General features: G+C 43.3%; 1 protein-coding gene across 11 annotated transcripts in view; it reads left to right on the top strand.

Annotated features, from left to right (window-relative positions):
- Window positions 1-19,565, top strand: part of LOC131944644 (IQ motif and SEC7 domain-containing protein 1) — a 74,609-nt gene extending 55,044 nt beyond the window's left edge. For 7 of the 11 annotated variants that reach the window (XM_059305385.1, XM_059305387.1, XM_059305386.1 and 4 more), the window contains 12 exons: window positions 2,120-2,339; window positions 3,725-5,163; window positions 5,384-5,545; window positions 11,026-11,107; window positions 11,406-11,613; window positions 12,717-12,856; window positions 14,789-14,914; window positions 15,049-15,148; window positions 15,255-15,376; window positions 15,565-15,781; window positions 18,056-18,105; window positions 18,231-19,565. In XM_059305385.1, coding sequence (XP_059161368.1) covers window positions 2,120-2,339; window positions 3,725-5,163; window positions 5,384-5,545; window positions 11,026-11,107; window positions 11,406-11,613; window positions 12,717-12,856; window positions 14,789-14,914; window positions 15,049-15,148; window positions 15,255-15,376; window positions 15,565-15,781; window positions 18,056-18,105; window positions 18,231-18,395 — 3,031 coding nt within the window. In that variant the 3' untranslated portion in view covers window positions 18,396-19,565. The other 4 variants (XR_009387060.1, XM_059305391.1, XM_059305394.1 and 1 more) reach the window with 4 other exon arrangements.
- Window positions 19,566-19,608: the final 43 nt, after the last annotated feature.

Here is a 19,608-nt window from a genome sequence, read left to right as displayed (position 1 = left end):
ATACTTGGTTTTTAATCACAAGGGCTATGTGTTTGATTACTTGTGGTCACATCTCGTTACCTGTCCTAAGTTTACCTAATTATCCACCTAACTACGAGATGCTAGAACGACCGATCAACCTACCAGTACTTCAATTAAATTAACTCACTTATATATCGACTATATATGACGATTATACTTTATACCTAAAATATATATATATCCTAAAATTAGACAAAATATTCATAAAAACACTTAGTTTTTTTTTAAAAAGTATTCTAAATAGGCCAAAATGAATTACCAGCAGCTGTAATGCTACATATTTTATATATAACTGGCTACTGATTATTTTTTCTATTATACGGTTTAACGTAGTTTTTAGAGCATAAAATAAGTGTGACGTAGTTTATGTGAATGTCTTGCTGCTTAATGCAGATTTATTGGGTTGTGCCACTTTTATGACTGCCATAATGTTAGTCATATCTACGTCAGCACCGTCCTAACGTCCTTACAGCTACTATAATCAGCTAGTGATCTCGACTCAAAACGTTCTTAATGTTATAATCTTCTAGTGATTTCTACACCAAACGTCTTTAATTTTATAATCTTATAGTAATATATCTAAACCAAACGTCCTTAATGTCATTATGTTGTAGTAGATCTAGACTCCACACGTCCCTAAGTTCTAGTAGATCTAGACTCCACACGTCCCTAATGTTGTATTGGATGTAGACTCCACACGTCCCTAATGTTGTAGTAGATCTAGACTCCACACGTCCCTAATGTTGTAGTAGATCTAGACTCCACACGTCCCTAATGTTGTATTGGATCTAGACTCCACACGTCCCTAATGTTGTAGTAGATCTAGACTCCACACGTCCCTAATGTTGTAGTAGATCTAGACTCCACACGTCCCTAATGTTGTATTGAATCTAGACTCCACACGTCCCTAATGTTGTAGTAGATCTAGACTCCACACGTCCCTAATGTTGTAGTAGATCTAGACTCCACACGTCCCTAATGTTGTAGTAGATCTAGACTCCACACGTCCCTAAGTTCTAGTAGATCTAGACTCCACACGTCCCTAAGTTCTAGTAGATCTAGACTCCACACGTCCCTACTAAAGCCAACTGGTCGGTCCATCCACTGTAAGATGAGATGTGACGTGGTAATGGGTCAGCAGGTGAATACACAGCTACACGCTCTAACTGGCTCATCCATCATGATGGATGCTGCTGGATCCTTGCTGTCAAGATGGATGTATCCAGTTGTTGTGTAGTACACACTTGACGTGATAATGGATGTGTGTTCAATTGTCGGACTTAGCTCCGACGTAAAGGATGCTTTACTCTCTGTGTTGTAAAGTATGGGTCACACGTCAATTGCTGGACGTAAAGGATGCTTTACTCTGTGTTGTAAAGTATGGGTCACACGTCATGGCCTTGCTAGGTTGGCCCAGCGACAAGACCGGAAATGTCTGTCCTTTTGATGCAATAAAAATGGGCATGGGACGTTGGATATAGACTGTCTACTGGCTCCGTTTGGGGTAGGGTGCATCTCGTGTTTGATGTGTTGAGCGATGTGTGATGTTGGATGTGTTGAGTGATGTTTTGAGCGATGTTGACTTAACTATGTTATCTTGGGACATGTAGGACTTTGTCCAGTATTTTTTCAATAGTACTTTTATTGAGGGGATCTTGGATCTAATAATGGATAATGTTACCAATTATGTATTCTTGTAATTAAGTCCTGGGTCTTACATTACGTAATGTTAAAGACAGCCGTTGTACAAATTCAAGGTTTGATTCTGTGACCTGTCCCTGACTTTAACATCGCTAAACGGTACAGAGTCTGTGGTCAATGGCTGCTGGTCACTCCTGTAGGTCAGCGTGAACTAGCAGCACACTTGTGGGACCACGAGCACCGGAAGTTGTTCGTTTATCGTCTTCCTGCAGGGGCCGTTATGGCCGGCTAAACGCCACGATGTGGATACGTGCTGTACCGGCATTGTTTACATGAACTGTCAGATCTCATGAAATCTCGCCGCCATATTGATAGTCATTACATAAACCGTGACGTTACCTAATTGATTTCATGTGACAGTTTGGAAAATTAATTTCAATGTTTTTTTCCTCTACAGTGTGACAGGGGTCAAAGGTTACAATGAGACGCCATCTCGCGGCCAAAGTGGGCTAGACTCGTCCCCCAGGGGAGGGAAGCTGGTCAGCCAGAACAGCGTCCACAATCACAGCCGAATCCAGCGGCAACGCTCGTTGAAAAATAGCAGCGATGACGTCATAAAGAGGTCAAGGCCACATCAAAGCTCCTACCAACTTTCTCAGGATCTGCATGATAAGCAGGTGAGTTCTTTACATTGTTAATTAGCAGGTGAGTTCATTACATTGTTGTATTGTTAATTTAATTAGCATGTGGGTACGACACAGTTGTATGAAGCAGTCAAATGTGAAGTATACTGCAGCAACAACATATACCAACATAAGTCACACAGCATTATGATGTGACAGGTTTTCATGCTGACAGAAAAAACACAAGCAGGCGGTTTTTAACACATTCAGGAAACGTTCTGACGTCATTCTAGTCACCACTTTAAACACGTTGACGTCACTTAGCTCATGTTAACGTCATGACTGTGCTTGTATGCTAGTTTTTACAAACTTTTAATTAGGGTGTGGGGGGGGGGGGCTAATTTGTTTACGTCATTCTAATCGCTGTCAAATCAGGTCATCTGGCCATTGTCCTGTTTTCGTGGCTACGTCAACTGACCTGCGTCTGATGGCTGTGTTGTTGTCATGTGTGTTGTGTGTGTGTCGCCGATCATGAGCTGTTCTCTGTCGTGAATGTAGGTCATCCTTTGCCTCAAGTGGAAAGTTTGTGGCTACACTTGAGTGTTGTGACAAACTAGTTCTTGTTCTCTCTGAGCCTAGGCCTAAAGTAGAGCTCTAACACAGCTAAACATGTATGTTTTCAGTATGTGCTAGATTCTTGGATACTGTGCATATTTGAATAATGTATTTAAAAAATGTTAGAGTTTTTGTTATAATGGTCGTGTGTTATATTGCTGAATAATGAAGATGCTAATACATTAGAGATGATAAATTGCTGTATTTATGTGATACGTGAATGCAACGAAATGTTAGAACAGCTTAACTCAACAGATGCACTCTCATGTGTTTGTAAATGGAGGTAGCCAAGTTTGATGTGGTTCCATCATTATTGTCGACATGGATTCTTAGAAAATCGCGCTTTTTTTCGATTTTGCGATCAAAGCTGTCAGGAAAAAAAAAATTTAGGCCTGAACAAAAAAAATCAGAAAATTAATATTTTTAGTTGCCGAGAACTTAATTTTTTTTTCGTTTAAAGACTCAATGTCTATTTATTTTCATGAAACTTAAATTATAACTTGAAGTTTCACTTTCTTAAGACAAACGTTGATTGGCTGTACAAGAACTTCATGATCAGTCGTCTGAAAACTCCTCTTTGTTGTAGTTGTACTCAAAACTTTGCCTAGCTATACCACGTTTAAGACATTTTCAGTGAATGAAGAAATATAAATGTTTAGTTACCGATAATACAAAAAACTTCAAAACCAATCTTTAAAATCCGACATTAGTTTTATAACCACCGACCAACTTGTACGTTTGTTGACCTTCCATCTTGTACCTACCATCTGATGGCCTACCATCTTGTAGCTGTGCCCTGATATTGTTCTCTTGTTGTTCCCCAGGTTGAGATGCTAGAGAGAAAATATGGCGGCTCCATACGCTCAAGAAGGGCTGCCCGGACCATACAGAGAGCCTTCAGGCAGTATTGCATGAACAAAAACTTTGAGAAGCTGCGCCATTCCTACGGCGAGCGCCGCCTGTCCAAACGCTTGTCGGAGCTGGGCAGGAGCAACACCATCTGGACTGACCGCCTGTCTGGGGACCTCAGTGCCGCCACAGATGACAACGGCAACATCCCCGGGGAGGGGGAGGCTTTCACCCGCAACATCCGCAGCCTGGTGGCAGAGTTCGAAAGTTCTAGTAGGGCCTCTGACTCCCCTGGGTACCCACAGGTAGCGCGGGACCGTAGCTCAGGGGCGGGGGTGCAGCGGGTGGAGAGTAAACGTAAACTTGACCGTCACGCGGGCGTGGAGTACACCTACGGGAGGGAGGTCCACCATGGCCACATGAGCCGTAACTCTTTCAGTAATCCAGGATTTAATGTGGACGGTAACCGTGGCAACAGGTCTAAGAGTGGGAGTGTAAGCAGTCAAGGGAGTGCCTCCAGTGGGGGGCCCTACAGCAGTGGGGACCTCTCCAACAGGGGGCCCTACACTAGTGGGGACCTATCGAACAGGGGGCCCTACCAGGACATGAGTGAACAAGGCCTGGAAAATGCGGCCGTGGACCCACAGAGTGTAGACTTTGAGACTCTCCTAGAGAGTAAAGAAACAGACATTCTTACAGACAGCTTCCACAGCGAGGGCAGCAGTGTCCAAGACATGTCCGGCAGTGGTCAGTTGGCCCTGAGCAACAGACCATCCGCCTCATCGTTGGTGTCTAATCTGGATTATAGTTCTGACCTGGCTCGTATCTCGTCCTCCCCCGGGGGGTCGTTTGACAGCTTCAGGACTATCTCCATAGACCCCTCCGACTACATAGCAGAGGACACGCCGGAGGTGAGAATAGACCCCGGCTCGCCCGACCCCGACAGCCCTGTCTACACCAAAGAACAGCTGGCTGCAGCCCAGATGAAATTCTACATGACCAACTCCCAGGTCAAGTACAGGAACAGAGACCTGTCCCCAAACGTGGCAGTCGTCCCCCCGACTCGCTCGTCAGACACCTCGCCCATCTGGAAGCGAAAAGGTGACGGCCCTGCGGCTCTGGTGTCCAACGGAGGCGAGAAGCTGACCATGCCAGAGAAGTTGGCACTCTCAGACAAGCAGGACCTGAAGAGGATGAGCAACATCTCCGAGACGAGCGAGGCTGACAGTGTGGAGGGCAACTCCCTGAGCTCTGAGAACGTCAGCACGGAGAACATCAGTGTCAGCAGCGAGACTTCCCTCAGCTACCAGCGCAAGCTCAGGATGAGCATCACCCCAGAGTCTCAGACCCTGCCCAGAGTCAATGATAAACAGAGGAAGCGGCTGTACAGGATAGGACTTAATTTATTCAACAAGTGAGTACACATACAACCTCACATTTATTCACAATTTAATTCTTCTTAAAGCTTAACCCATTTGGTCATGTCAAGAAATATATTTATACTCAACATTATTTTCTTTACAGTTTCTCTTAGTAATGCTTTATACTCAACATTGCTTTCTAGATGGTTTCCCTCAAGTAAATATCATTGAGTTTACAGATAGCTCAGTATATTTGTATGTTTCTCCCTACAGAAAACCAGAAAAAGGATTGGATTTTTTACTAGAGAACAATTTCTTGGACAGTTCCCCCAGAAGTGTGGCCAGATTTTTCATTTCAAGGAAAGGACTCAGTAAGCAAATGATTGGAGAATTTCTGGGCAACTTACAGAACCCATTCAATCAGGAGGTCTTACAGTAAGTGGTTTTTTTTCTTGGTGTATGTTTTAAGTTGATTCATTTTGTCTGTATGTTAGCTGTTGTGTGTTGTTATAGTTACAGTTGTTTAGTGGTTTGATTCAATTCACTCTGTCTGGGCCTAGCTCTCTGATAAAAAGTAACCTCCCCCCCTAACTTATGGTACATGGCATCTCACTTAAAGAAGATTCAAGAGCTACTGATGTTTGAAGTCAGGTTTTAATGAATGGAAATGTACACCCGCCTCTCCTCCATTATCGCTGAGATGTCTGGTACCTGGCTATAGCTTGAGGCACTGCTGGTCTTAACTCTCACAGATAAGCTACCAGACCAGGATGACAGGCTCTAATTGCCTGAAACAATATGTTTAATGGCGCCAGCACATTCCCCCCCCCCCCCTCACCCAACCTTTGATGGCAGCATAGACGTCTGGGACGTATAGAGGCCTAGAGCTAATCCTAACGCGTTGGTCACGTGAGAGCTGATCTTAACTCTCTTGTCACGTGGTGTGAACCACTCACAGGGCACGTCCATAGAACAGCTTTTGTAACTTGGATAGTCTTGGTGTAAGCGATATACCCCCCCCCCCATCCCCGTCCCAATCCACTTGAGCCAGACAGGGATGCCCAGAGCCATGGTAGAGCGTCATGTTTATGGCAGGTTCTTTGAACTGGACGAAATCAGCCGTGAAATCTTTCAGTTTTTGTCTGACGATCAGCGAGCAATTTTGACCGGTGGATTTGTATACCCGTCTGTCTTGTACTCGTCAGTCTAGTCCCGTCAGTCTTGTCCCTGCCTGTCTTTTCCCTGCCAGTCTTGTCCCTGCCAGTCTTGTCCCTGCCTGTCTTGTCCCTGCCTGTCTTGTCCCTGCCAGTCTTGTCCCTGCCTGTCTTGTCCCTGCCTGTCTTGTCCCTGCCTGTCTTGTCCCTGCCTGTCTTGTCCCTGCCTGTCTTGTCCCTGCCTGTCTAGTCCCTGCCAGTCTTGTCCCTGCCTGTCTTGTCCCTGCCTGTCTTGTCCCTGCCTGTCTTGTCCCTGCCTGTCTTGTCCCTGCCTGTCTTGTCCCTGCCTGTCTTGTCCCTGCCTGTCTTGTCCCTGCCTGTCTTACACCCATCTGTTGTCTACACACTTGGTAGTGAGGTGTCAGTTTATCTTGTCTGTTGCTGTCTAAAGTCAGCAGTTTTTATGCAACCTGTCTGTGAGTCTGATGTCTATAAAACTGTTGTAAAAATATTTGATTTGATCACCATGATCCAGCGTCAGGGTGGTCCGATCACTCACGTCTAGCAAAATATTTTTCCGCCTTAATTAACTGTACAAAAGTTAATCCCTAAGGTCCTGGTTTCTCTCTATAAATAACCGCCTTGGGGCGGACATGAGAGGGTTAAAATGTTTGCGTGTATGAGCCAGTGTTGACATTTGGCCCGCACCGCTCGCATACAAAAGACGTCTGTTGTGTTGGAGATGGCACTTAGTATCACTCACATTCAAACTCACGGGGTCAACAGCGTGCGTCTTTAGCCTGGTCGGCTGTGGAAAGCAAAGGGTGCTAAAGATGGTTGTCTGATGTTGGGGTAACTAAATGAATTAGTTGAAACGTGAGCCGACCAACCTACAAACATACTCAAAACACAACTGAGTTAGTTGTTGTGTGGACCTCCTCTTTATCTTAACTACCCTGTGATATAGACCACTTATACACATATTTTTACACCACACACACGCACACACACACACACACAAACTTCAAATATTTCTTACAAACAAACATTTTTAAGTTCAAATATTTCCTGCACACAGAGATATTCAACAAATCTGCATGCCAACTGTAAGCAGACAATAACATGCCAAAAATAGATTTAATTGGCAGGTGTTATGTAAACATTATGACGTCATTCTACATTCCATAACAGATTTACGGCCTAACTAGGTCGCCATCCGTCAAGATTTATTGTGTGCCTGGCTCCGAATGCATGACGTTTCTAATAACATCCTTTATTAAGTTTATTTTAATTGAAATATTTTGACTGATGTGACGTGTAAAAATATTAGAAAAAACCTGCAGTTTAAATTGTCTATTTAATAAAATCCTGCTATTATTCTCTAGACGTCCACCCAACCCTTCCATTGACTGCTTTCTTGACGACCTTCATGTACGTACGTGCCTGCTACCATTTCTCTAGGCTTGACACATCCAGTCCATGTTTGATTATTTAAATAAAGCTTAGTTCAAACCACGTTTCAAGTTAGTCATGTGAGAGTTTAGGTCAAAGTTCACTTTGTTTTGGAAGGTCGTGTACTGTCAACAGGGTGGGGGGGGGTGTAATTGGATGTTCAATTATTCGCCAGAAAAACATCAGGACCCCTCTGTTACAAAGTTGCAATCATTCGCCAGAGAAATATTGTGGCCCTTTGTTTACATTGATGATGGAATCCGTCAGATTTGTTTCATATCTTGTTGACATTTCTCTCTGGGGATCGAAGCAAACTCAGCGATGTTACCATGGCAACAGATGGTTAACCAGTCTTGCTGTTTCCATGGCAACTGGTAGTCAACCAGTTATGCTGTTTCCATGGCAACAGATAATTAATCAGTTATGCTGTTTCCATGGCAACAAGCGATGCTGTTTTCATAACAAACCTATCGTTTACCTGTCTAGGACACAAACAATAGGCTGGGTGACAATGGCACTGACCCAGTATACTGATTGCTTGTTGATAGTGTTGAGTAGGGGTCACAAAATAAACTTCTATATATAACGTGTTGGGTGTGTTGGAATACTCAGTGTTTTGTTTATTTATTTGAGTGGTTCTGGCAGTAATTGTTTGGTGTGAGTTGGCCTTTTGGTTGTTTCCAACACCTTTCACGTCTGGTGTGCTATGGTTGAACCCGCCAATGTTTTCACCTTGATCCTGCTGAGAATTTCACACCTGTATGAGGTGGGAGGTCAGGCGATAACAGCAATTGCTGAAATAAACGATAATGTATAAGTATCACTGTTAATGAAACAATTTTTTAAAATATAAAGTTATTTTGTCTACTCTTTCTTTGAGTGATTCATCCTTTGTGCTATTCAAAGAGAAATATTAATGATTTATGAAAACTCGAAACCCACCCCCACCCCACACCCCCCACCCCTGAAAAGCAAATGGACGATGGCTATCAATACAAACCTCCACACTGGAGGGCACGTGAACACTTCCATATTCACTTGCCTCTTTAACATAGTGATTGCAGCTTCATCAGGGGGCAAAACTCTGAATTTTCGGCAATCTCAAATATCAATTGTTACGCTGGTGGCGGAGGTTGCTTCCCTTGTCATGTGCCGGGTGTTGACCCATCTGTTGAGAGCGTGAGTCAGCCTTGATTGGGGGGGGGGGATGTTCTCAACTGGTGTCTTGACATGTGAGTCACACAACTGGTGTCTTGACATGTGAGTCACACAACTGGTGTCTTGACATGTGAGTCACACAACTGGTGTCTTGACATGTGAGTCACACAACTGGTGTCTTGACATGTGAGTCACACACACAACTGGTGTCTTGACATGTGAGTCACACACACAACTGGTGTCTTGACATGTGAGTCACAAAACTGGTGTCTTGACATGTGAGTCACACACACATATGGTGTCTTGACATGTGAGTCACACACACAACTGGTGTCTTGACATGTGAGTCACACAACTGGTGTCTTGACATGTGAGTCACACACACAACTGGTGTCTTGACATGTGAGTCACACACACAACTGGTGTCTTGACATGTGAGTCACACAACTGGTGTCTTGACATGTGAGTCACACACACAACTGGTGTCTTGACATGTGAGTCACACACACAACTGGTGTCTTGACATGTGAGTCACACACACAACTGGTGTCTTGACATGTGAGTCACACAACTGGTGTCTTGACATGTGAGTCACACACACAACTGGCGTCTTGACATGTGAGTCACACACACAACTGGCGTCTTGACATGTGAGTCACACACACAACTGGCGTCTTGACATGTGAGTCACACACACAACTGGTGTCTTGACATGTGAGTCACACACACAACTGGTGTCTTGACATGTGAGTCACACACACAACTGGCGTCTTGACATGTGAGTCACACACACAACTGGCGTCTTGACATGTGAGTCACACACACAACTGGTGTCTTGACATGTGAGTCACACACACAACTGGTGTCTTGACATGTGAGTCACACACACAACTGGTGTCTTGACATGTGAGTCACACACACAACTGGTGTCTTGACATGTGAGTCACACACACAACTGGTGTCTTGACATGTGAGTCACACACACAACTGGTGTCTTGACATGTGAGTCACACACACAACTGGTGTCTTGACATGTGAGTCACACACACAACTGGTGTCTTGACATGTGAGTCACACACACAACTGGTGTCTTGACATGAGTCACACACACAACTGGTGTCTTGACATGTGAGTCACACAACTGGTGTCTTGACATGTGAGTCACACACACAACTGGTGTCTTGACATGAGTCACACACACAACTGGTGTCTTGACATGTGAGTCACACAACTGGTGTCTTGACATGAGTCACACAACTGGTGTCTTGACATGAGTCACACAACTGGTGTCTTGACATGTGAGTCACACAACTGGTGTCTTGACATGAGTCACACACTCTCACACACAAAACTGGTGTCTCAACACACACACACAACTGGTGTCTTGACTTAAGACACCCACACACGTGTCTTGACATGAGACACGCACCCACACACACGTCTTGACTTGAGACACGCACCCACACACGTGTCTTGACATGAGACACGCACCCACACACAGCTATTGTCAAGACATGAGTCCCACACAGCTGGTGTCTTGAAGGGCCTACAGTAGCCAAGTTTCTCTCTAGGACCACGTGACAGAGAGGAGATGCCCTGAACATCTTTAGTCAATAATTCATGTCAGGCCTAGAAAGTGGCTCGCTTAATGGCAATCTGAACACGGGGCGGGGGGGGGGAGGCAGTGGCTTCCATTAGGAACCAATGAGGGGGAGACGACCAATGAGGGGGAGGCTACGAGGGCGGGATGTAGGGGGGGGGGGAATCTCACGTTGACCTCAACATAATTAATAATAGAACTCATGTCTTGGCCTGGTAAAGTTAGCTGGGAACTTGAAGCCGGCCAGCTATAAGCCTGCTCGACTCCACTCAAGAATCTATTAGTTAATTTTATTGATCTCTTCGTTTTCATTCCGCCTACCTGGATATTGCGAGGTGTTTTTTTTTTTTAAGTACTAATATTGCCGCTTTCTGAAGTCACTATAATAGTTTTAAACAATACCTGTAGTTATAAACAAGCCAAACTACAACTACTATAGCCCCTAACCTTCCCACACTACTGTACACAACAAACTACAACTACCACCCACTAACCTCCCATACACAACAAACTACAACTACCACCCCCTAACCCCCGCCTGCTATTTTCAGATACTTCTGTGAGGAGATTGACCTGTCTGGTCTACAAGTTGACGTGGCTTTAAGAAAGTTCCAGTGTCACTTTAGGATGCCAGTAAGTCAAACTTTGCAAGTTTCCACATATCACGTACCCTCTTACCCCCCCCCCCCCCCCCACATATCACGTCCTCTCTATCCCCCCCCCCCCACATATCACGTCCCCTCTACCCCCCTCCCTCCCCCCTCATCTTAGGCCCCCTCTACCCTCCCCCCTCATCTTAGGCCCCCTCTACCCTCCCCCTCACTTCTCCTCTACCCCCCCCCCCCTCCTCATCTCTTCTAGTTTCGGCAACTTGGTGGCCGTACATGTTGTGTTTGATTTAACCCTTGAACCTTGACCTGTGTGCCTGCAGGGTGAAGCCCAGAAAATCGAGCGTCTGATGGAGGCGTTCGCTGATCGCTACTGTGAGTGCAACCCAGACCAGGTGAAAAACTTCAAAACGCCGGACACGGTTTTTCTCCTGGCCTTCGCCATCATCATGCTCAACACTGACCTCCACAACCCCTCGGTCAAGGCCGAGAGGAAGATGAAGCTGGAGGATTTTATCAAAAACATGCGAGGTGAGTACACCGTAAACTGGCGGTCACCCTGTGTTAGATGGACGATCTTACTCCCACACAACCTGATGCTGGGCTGGCTGATGCTGGGGACGATTGCATCAAAGCATCTTTTTCTGAGAAACCTAAAAATAGCGTTGTCAGTTTATTTCGTTACGTTCTTAGACAGGGCCCTTCTTATTCAATGATTGGGCTGATTTCGATTTTTCACAAACCCCTAACTGAAAAAAAGTTATTTATAGAATATTTTAGCCACACCACCACACTGTTCGTCCTTATTAAACCTCCCCTGCCCTGCCCTGTGAACTCCCCACAACTGAACTGACCTATGTAATGTTGTAATGTCTTGGCCTGACCTCCATTAACCTGAAATAGATTGAAAGCCATGTTTGAAATGATTGAATCGCCTCTGACTGCACGAGGTATCGGATATTGAGGTATTCGAATATGAGATGGAGAAAACATTCTTTCCTGGTCACGTGCAGCTGAGCCATCCAATCATCTCAGCCCGTAAAATCAACACAGCCGTCACGTTCTGTATTTTTTTCTCTATGAGAAATTATTTCTCTATGTTGTAAATCTAGAATATAACGATATACTTTTAACAGTGTCCGCCCCCCCCCCCCCCCGAAGAAAGTCTACCGCCCCCCCCCCCTGAAAATTTCAAGTCCCCCCCCCCCCCCCCCGGAGAAAAAAGTCTGGAAGAAACAGTGGTGCTTTATGATTAAGTTTAAAGTTAATCAATGTTTACTTGAAATGATAGTTTGGCCTTGTTTTTCTTACAACGTTCTTTATTACTTTTTGGCCAACTAGTAGATCTAGATCTAATACTAATAGCTTAGCACATGTTTTAATTTTAAGACGCCAATATTTACATGTTCAGAAAAAAAACGGACAAGGATTAAATCTTATTTAATCAATAAATCATTTTGTTTGCGTTGTTAGGCACACCGGAACTGTTTTAAAAGTTGGCAAGATTGGCAATCACAATATAATTGTGATGCTGATCGTGTTGGTATCATTTGTGTTGACTTAATGGTGCTGGTAATTCTCTAAATATTGATCGGTCCTATTGAGTTGTTGATGTTGTGTTACTTTGATAACAGGTATTGATGACGGTGAGGATATTGATCGAGACATACTGACGGGTTTGTATGAGAGGATTAAAAGTCAAGAGTTCAAGGCCGGGGTCGACCAGGTCACACAGGTCATGAAGGTGGAGCAGACTATCATTGGCAAAAAGCCGGTAAGTTTGTTTTTTCAATCCATTTGGGCGGAATTAAGTGCTAACTGACAAGCAAAATGACTCAACTCTCCAGTTTTAAGTTGCAACATTTATCATTAACATTGATTGGGATAACTTCTGTGATGATTGTCTTCAGAGGGATGGGAAAGTGCTGGTTGATGGGGGGGGGGGGGGGGGGGGGGGGGGGGGGGCGCTGTGTAAACAGCTTTTTTTTTTTTTTTTAAAGTAGGAAATTAGCGAAAAATTAAAATTGTCAAAACCTGCTCAGAAATGTCTTTGAATAAATGTGCTTTTTCGCTTTTAATGTTTAATTTAGAAAGAGTTCTTTAAATTGAATTAGTAAAAAGTCGGTCAGTTTATAAAAAGAAAAAAAAAAGCAATATTACAGTATTCACTCAAGGGGCGGTAACTACCTCGCTAGGCCTGTGCTTTTAGTCCTGTGAGCGATCAATAATCATATCCACTTTTAAGAGAGCAGTTTGTTTTAATTGAGCGAGCGCCATGCAGGCGAATAACACGCTATATATAGAGATGCGTGGGAAGGACGTACACGCTATATAGAGATGCGTGGGAAGGACGTACACGCTCTATATAGATGCGTGGGAAGGACGTACACGCTATATTGAAATGCGTGGGAAGGACGTACACGCTATATTGAAATGCGTGGGAAGGACGTACACGCTATATAGAGATGCGTGGGAAGGACGTACACGCTATATAGAGATGCGTGGGAAGGACGTACACGCTATATAGAGATGCGTGGGAAGGACGTACACACTATAGAGATGCGTGGGAAGGACGTACACGCTATAGAGATGCGTGGGAATGACGTACACGCTATAGAGATGCGTGGGAAGGACGTACACGCTATAGAGATGCGTGGGAAGGACGTACACGCTATAGAGATGCGTGGGAATGACGTACACGCTATAGAGATGCGTGGGAAGGACGTACACGCTATAGAGATGCGTGGGAATGACGTACACGCTATAGAGATGCGTGGGAAGGACGTACACACTATAGAGATGCGTGGGAAGGACGTACACACTATAGAGATGCGTGGGAAGGACGTACACGCTATATTGAAATGCGTGGGACGCCCTGCGCTATCAAAGAGAAAGTGGATATGTTTGTCAGCAGATTTTCCACGTCTGCTGGAGGGGAGATTCGAGATGAAGCGGGAGACGGCGCGTGCGGTGACGTCAGCTGAAATAACAATGCGTACGTTTTCTGTTTGGACGCCTCTAATAGCGCGTCTACTCAGAGGGTTAACTGGCTCGGTCGGGGGTTATGGGAACACACGGGGAAAAAATGGGACCCACGGAAAAGTTGTGTGAAGGTTTGACCCGCCTTATCTTCCCATTGTATCTGAGTTTCTGTTAGAAGGTAACATACAGGGGTATGTTACACTTTGACGCGATCAGTTTCCAACATATGTAACCATCTGTCTTCCTGCGCCGTCCAACTTGGCGTCATGCCAATCTAGTCTAGTGCAGGAAATAAAAGGGCAGCTCTAGATATGTGTTAGCTGAAGGCGGGTGCCATAATGTAAACTATAAGGTTATGAAACCTGTAACCTCGACCATGTCCCCTCAGACATGCCCCCCCCCTCCTTTCTCACTCCCCCCTTTTCACTCCTCCCCCCCCCCTTGTTCAATCACTGCGGTCATTTTGTAACACTACTATAGATAGATTTTTCTTTTGATGTCGATTATACTGTCTACTATGACGAATTACATACTTGAATATTCTAGACATTTTACCTGGCCTGACCTTGGGTCGCCCTTGACTGACCTTTGGATGCCCTCAATGTAGAATCCTTCACATTGTACTGCATACTGTAGACTTACTGCCATCTAACGGACGCGACTTGTATTACTTACCTTACACCTTACTTCCCTATCAATACATTACTACGATATATTCCCCCAGATTTTAAGCCTGCCCCACCGTCGTCTGGTGTGTTACTGTCGTCTGTACGAGGTTCATGACCCAAATAAGAAGGAAAAAATTGGCCTCCATCAAAGAGAAGTTTTTCTTTTCAACGATCTGTTACTGGTGAGTTAAAAACTTTTTCCAGGAGTCTCTTAAGTGAAACAAATCAATAAAATGGCTGCCTGAAGGCTTATTATAACTTGAGTTTCTGATGGTTTAGTTTAGTTTGTAACCTCATATTCAATATTTTTTCTCAGGTAACGAAAATCTTCAGCAAGAAGAAAACTGGCATCACATATTCATTCCGAAATTCTTTGTCACTATGTGGCATGCAAGTCTACCTCTTTGAAACTGCACGTAAGATGTCTACTTTTGTATACCTCTGTGGCAAGTTTTACAAATGTAATATATGAGTAAAATGGCCAAGATGAGTGCTAAAAGAAATAATGTTTTCCCTCATTAGATTATCAGTTTGGCATCCAGTTGACACACAACATTGATGGCAAGCCACTGATTACATTTAATGCAAGAAATGATCATGACAGGCAAAAGTTTGTGGAGGATCTAAAGGAATCCATACTGGAGGTAATGTCAGCTTCATTTCTTGTCAAACTCAAAACTTCCAAGTCACAATGTAAAAGTTTAGTCTACACATACACACCAACCTAGTCAGAATTTATTTTTTCTTTCTCAGGACCTATGCTAAATATAGTTCAAAACAAATTGTGTATTTTTAAAAATAAAATGATCATTGCTCAATGTATTTTTCCCAGACCAATGGGATGGAACAATTGAGAATTGAAGAAGAAATGGCTCGTCACAGAACTACCCATAATACACTGGACAAGCGCTACGCATGCGACGACTCCAGAGTTCTAGCGTACGATCTGGTCAAAGCTTCAGAAAACCCCCACAATCGCCTGTCTGCACCTGAATGTAGTAATTTAAAGAAAGTTCCCTACTCCAACTCACTGACTGACCTCACCTCAGGTATGCATGCTGCTAACAACTAAGGCAAGTGGCAACTCCAAGTCAGCTCTCTCATCTTTTTACTGTTGTTAGTAGCCAGAGCCTTTAGTTCTAGATCAATATTTTTTTGTTCTAGAGATTTTTTTCATGTTCTAGAGTTCTCTTCATGTTTTAGGGACGTGTTCTAGGGGGTTCTAGGGACTCGCCTGTGGGCTCAAGGGACTCACTTAGGTGTTCTGGGGACTCACCTGGGTGTTTAGTGACTCACCTGAGTGTTTAGGGACTCACCTGAGTTTAGGGACTCACCTGGGTGTTTAGGGACTCACCTGAGTATTTAGGGACTCACCTGAGTATTTAGGGACTCACCTGAGTAGTTAGGGACTCATCTGAGTAGTTAGGGACTCACCTGAGTAGTTAGGGACTCACCTGAGTAGTTAGGGACTCACCTGAGTAGTTAGGGACTCACCTGAGTAGTTAGGGACTCACCTGAGTAGTTAGGGACTCACCTGAGTAGTTAGGGACTCACCTGAGTAGTTAGGGACTCACCTGAGTAGTTAGGGACTCACCTGAGTAGTTAGGGACTCACCTGAGTAGTTAGGGACTCACCTGAGTATTTAGGGACTCACCTGAGTAGTTAGGGACTCACCTGAGTAGTTAGGGACTCACCTAGGTGTTCTGGGGACTCACCTGAGTAGTTAGGGACTCACCTGAGTAGTTAGGGACTCACCTGAGTAGTTAGGGACTCACCTGAGTAGTTAGGGACTCACCTGAGTAGTTAGGGACTCACCTGAGTAGTTAGGGACTCACCTGAGTAGTTAGGGACTCACCTGAGTAGTTAGGGACTCACCTGAGTAGTTAGGGACTCACCTGAGTAGTTAGGGACTCACCTGAGTAGTTAGGGACTCACCTGAGTAGTTAGGGACTCACCTGAGTAGTTAGGGACTCACCTGAGTAGTTAGGGACTCACCTGAGTAGTTAGGGACTCACCTGAGTAGTTAGGGACTCACCTGAGTAGTTAGGGACTCACCTGAGTAGTTAGGGACTCACCTGAGTAGTTAGGGACTCACCTGAGTAGTTAGGGACTCACCTGAGTAGTTAGGGACTCACCTGAGTAGTTAGGGACTCACCTGAGTAGTTAGGGACTCACCTGAGTAGTTAGGGACTCACCTGAGTAGTTAGGGACTCACCTGAGTAGTTAGGGACTCACCTGAGTAGTTAGGGACTCACCTGAGTAGTTAGGGACTCACCTGGGGGCTCTAGAAGTGACTTGATGATTTTGAAACTTTAAACTGTTCAATAGTGTAGGAAAGAAACTTATTAAATTGAAATCTGACTTGGAGTTATTGCCCTTCTTGCTGTACTGGCACTAAAAAAATAATCCCTTGATTTCTCCTGGAAGCAAATCCTATTGCAATATTGCACTTGCTGGCAGACTACACACTATCTCATGGTACTTTTCTGCACTGGAAAATAATCACTTTTACACTTTTTCACTTTGATTATAAAAACAATATATAAACTCTTAAATCATATTAGCAATTTATTTGTTCTACATTAGATTAATTAGCTTAATCAAAATCCAATTTTAAATGAGTGCAATAACCTCTGAGATTGCTTACATGGACTTTGGGGAAAATTTTTCTATAACTTGAAAACATTAAGAGTACATTTTTAAAGTATTAATTAGAATACTACCAATTGTAACATTTATGTGTTTTTTTAGTTCACGCTGTAATTAGTTGCATGAAGCTTTTAATAGCTGTTTAAAATATCAGTAAGCTAAGTTTTTAAATTAAGTGTTAAGAAGAATGGTCAACCACAAACTGTAAAAATGGATAATTTTTAAAAAATGAGCTGTTTTCAAGTCACTCAATCTATTTTTGCAACTGTTAACAAAATTTCAGTTATTCAGCATAGACTTTTTTTAATCAGAATTAGTTTTTTGTTGGATTTGCAATGTTGCTAATTGGTAGATATTGGATGCTCTTGATTTTTATAGTTTGATTACTTTGATCTTATTTAATCTCTTATTTGATTTAATTTGAAACTACTACACTATAAGTTGCCCTGATTTGATTGTTACAAGTAAATATTAATGAGCTATTAATTGATCACTAATATATGTTGTAACTCCATCTGAATAGTACTACTACATAATTGCTTTTTAAAAGAAATTTGATAGTTGAAACTTTGTTTTATTATTGTAAAATTCTCTCAAATCTTGAACCTGTTGCAAGTCCAACTAGAACATTATTTAACTAGTGCTATAAAGTGTGACTCTGCTCTCTATTTCAGATCCTGTGATGAAGAGGGGGAGCAGTGGAGCCTCTCTGGACAGTGGAATGGTCAGTTAACATGAGCATCTTTTTTTAAAATTAAAACATCACTGAACTTAGTTTTTGTAGCTGTAATACTAGAACCTGTTGTAACAACAGAACCTGTAGTAATAACCTGGATCTCTTTGTTTCAGGCTTCTGGTAGTGTGGGCAGCTCCAGCAGTGACACCCATCTAGGTGTGTTCACACCCAGTCCCACTGCCATGCCCTCTGTGAGTTCTGGAAGTGGCAAGCGCCAGCCAGCACCAAGAGCTCCCATTGTTCTTAGGCCTGGCTTGCCAGACGGCACACAAGTTTGATCAGTGTCAAATGGATCTGATGTTGATGGTGATCTATACAGAGGACTTGATGTATATTCAGAGGTTGCATAAGGATGTGCTGGTCACATTAACAAACTGGTTAAACTTCTGAAAATAGTATGTGGACTTTAATTTGTTGGATCAATAAATGAAGCCATGGATTATGGTGTTTGGCTCCAGTTCCTGTGGACACAATTCAGTGACTGGAGTTGTCTTAGCTGCTTGAACTAAACATTGCAGCACATGAAAGTTTCCGTGGATATTTTCTCAAGTTTTTGGGGACCAACATTATGCCGCAGCTTGTGTAGGGCTTTCCTACTCGGCTGTGCCCCATCATCAGAACAAACAGCTCCATCATCACTGTCAGATTGTTGAACACAAGACTCGTTAGAATTGGCAGTTAATTGTAGTAAAAGGACAAGACATTGTTGTTGTCAGGACCAAGTCTTTATTACATTTGCTGTTCATTGTTTAAATTATATCAAAGAATCAAACAAGTTCCCTCTTCCCCACAAAACTTGTACAGGTTGAGCGTGGTTTCATATCATACCTAGCTCATATAAGCTATGAAACTTTTAAGTATTGAATAGCCGTATCAGAGGTGTAAATGAGTCGTATGTCATTAAAAAGTTGAATGTTATGTTAGCCGTGTCAGAGGTGTATATGAGGCGCATGTCATTAAAAAGTTGAATGTTATGTTCAGTTCACCACCCAAAGTCTTTCACTTTTTTCCCCCCTCCAGGTTTATTAAATAAGTTTCCTTTTGGTTCCAATTACAATTTATTTTATTTGGAAAATTTCCCATTCAGAATTTAGACTATTTCTAGGCGTATTTTGTAAAGTCCCAATTTAACTCCATTTAATAGTTTTTTCTATTTATTTTTTTCTAAGTTCTCATTTAGTTCCATTCATATTTGATTTCATTCTAAGTTTATTTTGTCAAGTTCCAAACTGATTCCTTTCATAATTTATTTTTTGTTGCCATAAAGAAGCTCCATTGTTGAGCTATGGAAATAATTTATTGGACTGTTTCCAGCTTGATAGTCAAGACAGATTTACACATTTATGCAAACAGGGTGAGTGCCCCTGGCTTAACCACCCATCTAGTAGAGCTCACCTAGGTCAATAATGTAGTCTGCTAGCTCGTGTAGAGCCACTCAAGGAAATCACCAGCCCATCACAAAAGATGATGTAATACTAGTTACAAAAGTGA

Source organism: Physella acuta, unplaced genomic scaffold, assembly GCF_028476545.2.
Source record: "Physella acuta isolate Inbredline_101_S28 unplaced genomic scaffold, ASM2847654v3 ptg000502l, whole genome shotgun sequence".
Classification (NCBI taxonomy): Eukaryota; Metazoa; Mollusca; class Gastropoda; family Physidae; genus Physella; species Physella acuta.
This window is presented reverse-complemented; position numbering and strand designations above follow the sequence as displayed.